Source organism: Gracilinanus agilis, chromosome 2, assembly GCF_016433145.1.
Source record: "Gracilinanus agilis isolate LMUSP501 chromosome 2, AgileGrace, whole genome shotgun sequence".
NCBI classification, from domain to species: Eukaryota; Metazoa; Chordata; class Mammalia; order Didelphimorphia; family Didelphidae; genus Gracilinanus; species Gracilinanus agilis.
Genome location: NC_058131.1, coordinates 272,604,299 through 272,612,357, shown reverse-complemented (window position 1 = coordinate 272,612,357; position 8,059 = coordinate 272,604,299). Strand labels below are relative to the sequence as shown.

At 40.3% G+C, this 8,059-nt stretch overlaps 1 protein-coding gene across 2 annotated transcripts; it reads left to right on the top strand.

Moving 5' to 3' along the window:
* The first annotated feature begins 244 nt into the window (after window positions 1–244).
* TMEM250 (transmembrane protein 250) lies at window positions 245–7,543 on the top strand. Of its 2 annotated transcripts, none has more exons than XM_044661262.1 (2): window positions 245–691; window positions 4,544–7,543. In XM_044661262.1, the coding sequence occupies exon 2, from the start codon at window positions 4,678–4,680 to the stop codon at window positions 5,095–5,097; it is 420 nt and encodes a 139-aa protein (XP_044517197.1). In that variant the 5' UTR covers window positions 245–691; window positions 4,544–4,677; the 3' UTR covers window positions 5,098–7,543. The 2 variants fall into 2 exon arrangements, with proteins under 2 accessions (XP_044517197.1, XP_044517198.1); XM_044661263.1 differs by lacking the exon at window positions 245–691 and adding an exon at window positions 1,204–1,240.
* The last annotated feature ends 516 nt before the right edge of the window (window positions 7,544–8,059 follow it).

The following is an 8,059-nucleotide window of genomic DNA, read 5'->3' as shown; positions in this document are numbered from 1 at the left end:
TCCGCGCATGCCTGTTGCAGACCAAATGGACGCAGGTGCGACTGAGATCTCAAAGAGGGGTAGGGGGTGGAGTGGAAGATAAAAGAGAAACAAGCCAAGTCTTGCGCACGCCTGCGCAGACCGGTTCTGCCTCCCCCTGCGGTGGGACGCGGCGCGTGACGCATGACGTGCAGCTGTTGTGCGCACTCTTACGCATGAGAAGTGTTAAGTTCTCGCTTTTGGAGTAGGTTGGGAACGGGGGCGGGGAGGTTGGGGGAGACGAGTTTTGTTTTTTTAAGTGTGGGACGTGTAGGGGGAAAAGGAAGAAAAGCGGGGCGAAAAGGAATGTCCTACGGTGGCCGCGGAGGGACGACTACTACGGTTCCCGCACTGGGACAAACGCTTCCCACGGACGGCCTAAGGCTCCCCTTCCCCAGCTGGGCCGACCCTGGTTGGGGCCCATGTTGGCCATGCACGGGCGGGGGCCCCTGACGGCCTCCCCCCGGCCCTAGGGCTGACCCTGTCGGTGACCTTCCTCCCTTCCTCCGAGGGCTCGGCACCATGCGGCCTCCTCCCCCCTCGTTCTGCCGCTCAGGCCTCGAGGGACAGCAGGGGTCCCAGCTTCGCCGGCCCCCGACCCTGGCCTCCACCCCGCCGGCCCTCGGCCACAGGCCTTGGGACTGCCACCCCACCGCGGAGGAGGCCGCGCACGGTGAGCAGATCGGCCCGGGCCTGATAGGGAAGGGGGTGGAAGCTAACCAGGAGACTGCAGGCTAGGGAAGAGGGGGCGTATCTGGAGTCAGAGGTCGGAGGAGGAGAAGCAGAAGATGATCTAGGAGCGAGCATTTGGGGAAAGGGCCAGGAATTTAATTGCCTGACATCGACGAAGAAAGGGGAAGCGGTCCCCCTCTCCCCCTCCCCCATTGAGGCCTTCTCTGCGTCCCCCTGGAGGGAGGGGGGGCGGGGCAGTGAAGGTCTCTTGTCTGGGGACGCAGGATTTGAACTTGGCTTCCCCGCTACTCCCCCAGCTCCTCCCTTGCCTGTTTTGCAGGGTAACTGCTGGGCCCAGGGGAAGCCACTTTGCAGCTAGGGACTCAAGTGAAGTGAAAGGGAAGTAGTGTATTGATTGGTCACATGGATAGTCATTTGGGGGGGGAATTTTTTAAAAATTTCTTTATGAATTTCTCTTTGGGTACAGAGACCCATCCAGAGTGGGATGCAAAAGTTTTATCAGGGTGGATATTTTTCTTGATAAGAAAAGGTAGGTGGTCATACGCCTGAACCCCGACCTTTGGTTTCTGTTTGTGTTTCTCTTAGCCTCTTCGGTCGTTTGAGGGGTCCAAGTAAAATGTAACTGAAGTGCAGACAACTCTTCATTTAAATAGGGAGCATTGAGACTGCTGGGGAACAGTCTGTTCCATATGAAAGGCCTGGTCATAGGACTCTTTCTTGTTTATGCTTTATAACCCCCAGCCTCTTGATGGGAACACATTCCAACATTTTTCCTTTTAAGGTCAATACATCCCAAATATAATGCCATGAAGAAGCAGAGAATTTCATAGCAGACTGAATTATTCTGTATGTCAATTTACATCTGGGTATTTCAACTTCACAGGCCCTCATGGAGCCCAGGGATTGAGGTAGAATATATCATATGTACATCATATGTACAAAGTAAATTAGTCAATAATAATATGTAAAGGTGTAGAGGGGTTCTTTTAAAGGCACCACATTTTTATGAGTAAATATAACAAAAACAAACTCCCATCATAGTACAGCTAAAGAGTAGCAGCACTTTTTAAAAATGATTCATAATCAAAAGTTTTAAGACTTATAGTCAATCAATGAACAGTAAGTTCCTATCCTGTACTAGGCACTGTGTTAAACGCCATAAAATGATTAAAATGTGTTCATCAAGGGGACTCAAGTGCTTCAAAAATATTGACAGTTTAAAGTCTTCTAATATCTTAGTGTTTCCCAAAGATATTATTCCTTTTGTAGAATAGACCCGGAGAATGATTTTCTAGACTTAGCCATGGAAAGGAACAAATGAAGAACAGCCCATGTATTTCTCATTTGAGGCCAGATATATGGAATATATGGACCAAAGTCAGCTACCTCTATGTTCTGAAGAAGTTTAGTAAAATAATTATTTTTAGTGTCAAAAGTTTGATTTTTTTAAAAATGGAGAGTCATCACCACATATCTCATGATGCCTCACAAATTGATGATAGAAAAAAAGAATAGAACTGTCTTAGCAAATTAAGTAATAAAATCTCCCACTTTAATAATGGAAAAAGTAGTCCACTTTGTGGATTTGTTTTTGTTGATTGAAATATATTGTAATACACAAGTTTATAGTAAGAATAAGGCACCCGCAGAAGACACTAAATTTTTCGTGTCAAACAAGGGCATTGTCAACTCATAATTCTTGGAAATTGGCATGTCCAAAATATGAGATAACAGAATAACCAGTAGTCTTAAGTGAACTTAAATTCAGTAGTATCGTAGTAGCACTGTTTGCTCCCGAGGAGTTCTGAAGTAAAGGGAAAGCAAATAATAATATTTTGAAGGAAACCAACAAGATCCCTACTGAAAAGAGTGGTTGGGTAGGAACTGCATAGAAATCTTCAGCTATTACCATCTGGATCTTGGAAATGGGTGGGAGGTTATTATTCAGTTCTGTTATAACAGTAGGCTTAAAACTAGCGAGAGTTGAGCATCATCTTTCCACTTGGTAGACTAAATTTCATTTGTAACAACCTCATCCTTTTCCCCTTCCTGGGATTTTTAAAAAATGTACTTTCAGCTTTTTCATAAAAAATTAAAAGGAGCAAGCTACAATATTTATTAAAGGAGCAACTTCTATGTCTGCCCTTGCTTTAAAAATAACGAACTGTATTCAAAACTTGCAGATCTACTAAGTAAATAGCTTTAGACTTAAGTGAAGCTATAATTATGGCTGATTTATGAACTTGGTCAAATAATTAAACCTGTATTTTGGTATCTTAATTGGCAAAATATAACATTAATTGATTTTCATAAATCCATAATCTATGCGAGATCCTAAATATCAGTTATAGATGATAGCCTGTACTTGCTGAGCATCTTTTAAGTGCTTTGAGGACATATTTGGGCTAGGGACTAAAAGGCAGGTTATTATTGTGTAGAGTGAAAAACTTGCAAAGAACTTAAAGGAACCAGAGTTTCTATTTTCTATTTCTTTCATTGTTTCTCATTGAATGCATAGCATGGTACTGTGATAAACAAAAGGGAGATATTAAAGATCATAGGAGAGATTTGTTTTTTTTTTTTTCTCTCCTATTCCTACTCTCTTTTATAGGAACTGAGGGTAATAGGTCAGTGATCATTTTGGGATCCTCTGTGAGATACTCTTTTTGCCTAAAACTTTTAACCTGTGCATCTAGGTGTCTGGGTGCATATCAAGCACTTAATTAGCTGTGTGACCCTCAGCAAGTCATTTAACCTCTCACAGCCTCAGTTTCCTAATCTGTAAGATGGGGATTTTAAAAAATGACATACCTTTCCAGAGTTATTGTGAGGATAATATGTGATAATATTTAAAAAGTATTTTTCAAAGCTCTATATAAATGCTAACTTTTGTTGAGGAGGTGTTACCTTTTTTTCTTTTTTGGCCCAGATCAGTGACTTTATTTTCCAGCATTGCAGTTTAGCAATAGTTCTGCAACTTCCAGTCTCAATGAGTTGCCTAAGGCACTGAGAAGCTAAGTGTTTTGCCCTTGAACATATAGCTATCGTGTGTCTGACTTTAGATCCAGGTTTTCTTGACTTTGAGGTCTGCCCTCAATTCATTAAGCCATGACTGCCTCTTCGTATTTGTTTTCCATTAGTTTATACTTTAGATTAGAGCAATGTTTTATGTAGTCCCTGGCCTTTAAGTACAGTCCTTAGGAGCTCCTTACTCAGGACAGCACTTCTAACAGAGTCCTGATCTCTTCAGGTTTCTCCAGGAATCCAAACACTTCTCCATTTGAAGATCCCAATTCCTACCCTCCTCTACTCTTACTCTACCTTCCCATTAGATTCTTAAATTTCAATAGGTCCTGAGTCAAATTTTAGTGTCTCCTAATGCTTAGGATAATACTTTGTCCATGGTAAGTGCCTAATAAATGTTATCAACTGAATTAGAAAATTCTTTAGATATAATCATATCCAAGCCTTTTTTTTTTTCAGGTAGTTAAACTGAGGCCCAAAAACATGAAGGGACTTACTTGTTCATAGTTAAATAGCCTAGTGAGTGACAGATCCAGAAAAGAGTGAATTTGTGAATTCTATGACCTTAGTACTAGAACTTGGGTTTTTTGACTCTCAGGCCACTGTTTTTTCTACCTTCAGTCACTTGTTTATGTGTTTTGTCATAAGTGTGTACGAATAACTTTAGGCTTTTATGTGTGCCTTTTCTTCTACTAGGTTTTAAAATTCCATGGGTCAAAGACCTGATGCTAAAGATGCATCTAATTTTGATTCCTTACCCTTACAGCTGAATTACTTTACCTTTTTGATGCTTTTTTTCTTCCTCTAGGCATGTGCCTCCCTGGAAGTTCAACAGAGAGTTCACAGGCCTAGGCTCTTCACTTCTGTTCCTTGCCCATGGATGATGCTTATTATGCACACAGTCTGTCCTCCTCTAGAACTCAGTGAGCCGTGGGGTACCCAATGCCTGTAATTCCCATACCCCGGCGTGTGCGGTCTTTCCACGGCCCCCATACCACATGCCTGCATTCCGCCTGTGGGCCTATAAGAACCACTCACTTAGTGCGTACCAAGTACAACAACTTCGACATCTATTTGAAGTCCCGATGGATGTATGGATTTATCCGCTTCCTGCTGTACTTCAGCTGCAGCCTGTTTACCTCCATCCTCTGGGTGGCGCTCTCCATCCTGTTTTGCCTTCAATACCTTGGCATCCGCATCTTTCTGCGTTTCCAGTACAAGCTGTCCATCATTCTCCTACTGCTGGGACGAAGGCGGGTTGATTTCAGCTTGATGAATGAGCTGCTCATTTATGGGATTCATGTGACTATGCTGCTGGTGGGAGGTCTAGGCTGGTGTTTCATGGTCTTTGTGGACATGTAAATAGGAGGTGTGCATGCAGGCTTGGGCAGCTATGACTACATCTAATGTATCCACTTTCTCCTTTGGTTTAATTTATTTATTTATGACTAATATATGTATATGCAGTATATAGATATTTTCTTTGGTAAAGGCAATGCACCTGTCTGAAATGACATGACACAGGAAGAATGTTGGATCGTTTTTTCCTTCTGTTTGTTTCCCATCCCAAAGACGGGGTTTTTACCATACCAAACAAAGCAAGTAGTGCCCTGTTCAGAGGCAGTATTTTTATTTGCTCTCTGACCATCTTACTATGTTATGGCATGGGAAAGAAAAGGGCTGTGACATTTGTAAAGGAGAAATTGAAGCTCTTCCCTCCTTCGATTTGCTTTTTGGCTTTCAGCTTCCCCTCCCCTTGCTGCTACATTGTATTCTTCCCCTTTCCTCTATTTTAATGTAGTTTATGTTCACATTTAATAAATGTAGTACCGTAGGGTCCTCTTTATCAAGACTGCACTTTCAGGACCTTGTTGTGGCTTCCTCTTCTCCTCACCAGTTACATGTTTTGGGGTATTTGTCTCACCTACTGAAGGAATGGGACATGCCTCACAGTTTTGCTCTGTGTGCTGGCCAAGGAGCAAGCCTGGAAGCAGTTCCCTTCCCTATGGGCCAAATGCCCATTCTCCCTTAGTGTTCCTAACTCCTACCCTGCCCTTAGGAAAAAGTTGGACTCCACTATAGTAATGCAATGCACTGCCATTAAGCCACTTGATTGACCCTGGGCTTCTAGAACGATTGCACAGGTCTAATGCAAGTTCATCTTATATTAAACAAAGAGCTAGCTACAAGTGAGAAATGAAATGATGAGGTTAAATGCTAGTCTTAAAACCTGGAGGGAAGTGATTAATTTTGTTTGGTTACAACCAGATTTGGTATTTCACAGACCTAAGCCCAATCTGAAAGCAAACTGAAGCAAACAGTGCCAAGATCTTCATTCAGGGAATCTGGTTCTAATGCCATAGCTCATAAGAGAGCTGTGTTCTCTGGAGCACTGTAAGTTTCAGTGGTGCCAAATTCAGAAGCAAAGCAAATATAGAGCCCTTTGTGCATCAGTGGCCGGGTCTGTAGAGAAGGCAATATTACATTATAAAATACTTTAATCTATCTAAATTTACTTCTCTGGGAAGGCTGATAAATGTGGTACTTGCTTTGGAAGGCATTTGAATTCTTCATTATTTTTTTTTTCCCAGAAATCTCCCAGAATTTGACTTCTTTCTGAAACACCAAAGTTATATGAAATCTTTGGACAAACAACACTAAAGTTAATTATTTAGCATGGAAAATATTTTAAAATGGTTTATTTTTAAAAGCATTTCCTCTGACTTTTAAGGCATTTGAATGAACATTGAATCTTTGTTTATTAAGGGCTTGTCTGCTCTGTATTTCCTGCCTTGGTTGCTATGAAAACATTTAAGACATAAGATGAATTCAGGTACATAAAGAGATGCAGGAACAGATGGACTACAAAGGAACAAAGATCCTATTTTCATTGGAATATCCTTAAATGATAAGGAAGGAAAGTAAAATATACAAGAGAATCTTTTCCTGGGCATTTTCTGTCATCATTCTTTAATAGATATTTTTATACAGTGGCTGAGATTACTATTTGAGGGAAGCAATTACTGGCTATTGAGAAGATAACTGATAAACTAATGTTGGTCACCCATTCCCTGTGCCCAAAAAAATCATTCTCTCTGAATCTTATGTGTGATGGTCGAAGTGAACAATTGCATTCTCATTTGACACAAGCATCAGCACATATAACCTTCTCCAGGACAAGGGCAAGAAAAAATTGAGGGGAGCAAAGAAACCCCTTTCTAAACCTAGTTAGGACAGATTGTAAGAAAAAATGCATGTCATTTGACAAACTTAAGAAAGTTTAAATCAGGGAAAATTACGGTTGTAGAAAAATTTGCTCTTTGAATTTTTTTTGTTTGCTTCTCTGCAAAAAAAAAAATTTTAAGGTGGTTAAATAAACTAGTTAAGCAAAGCTAGTTTTAGAAATTGATTATGTGATAGGCAGAAATGATAGCTTTAATTGCATTGACTTCATTTTTACTGCCTGCTAATCCTATTGCACTAGTTATGCAGATTATTTTTTCAAATTTTTTTCTTTTTTTAATTCATTAAGCCTAAATCCACTAAAACATTTATGTCTTTGAAGTGGAGCTCCCTATTGGATGCACTGATTGAGGGGTCTAGTACGAGTGTGCGTTTTAACAAAGTACTGATAGCAAGAGGAATCTTGCTATTTAGCCTATGAATGTATAAACAGCAATGCAAGTGTTTGAATTGTACCTTGAATTGACTTTGGAACACACAAAAACAAAAACAGCTCAATGTCTTGAGTGCCTGTTAAATTCTTTATGAATCGTACCACCTGCATTAAACTTATTTTTTTAATGTGTTGATGGAGTGATTGCTTATATTCAAATATATTTTTGTTATACTGTTTATAGGGAACTAACACTCAAAATGGCAGTTTTTGTTGTTTTAAAGAGTTGTCAGGTTGTTACTTAAAGATCTTTCTAGGCTTTTGGACAGCTTTATTACATGAGAATAATTCTTGCATCTCATTTTTTCACCTGCCAACACTCAGGTTCTTTTCTCATTTTGAAGCAGCCATAATACCCAGAAATGTCATTTAAAAGAAAAGTTGGTTTAGTATTAAATCACTAAAAATTGTTAAGTGCAATAAATCTCAGCATACAGACATAAATATATTTAAGTTATTTGAAAGAACTTTTGTCTTCAGAAGAAAATAAGTGCTGTTTTAGTGTCCAGCTTTTGATCTCTGAGAATTTTTGTTGTTGAATTTATCTTAGTATTGTAACAAGCTTCAAAGAGGAGTACCAAAATGGTTTTGCTAAAACTAAGCAGGATGGTCACAAGTGGTTATGCCAGCTGTCTAATTAAGTGGAGA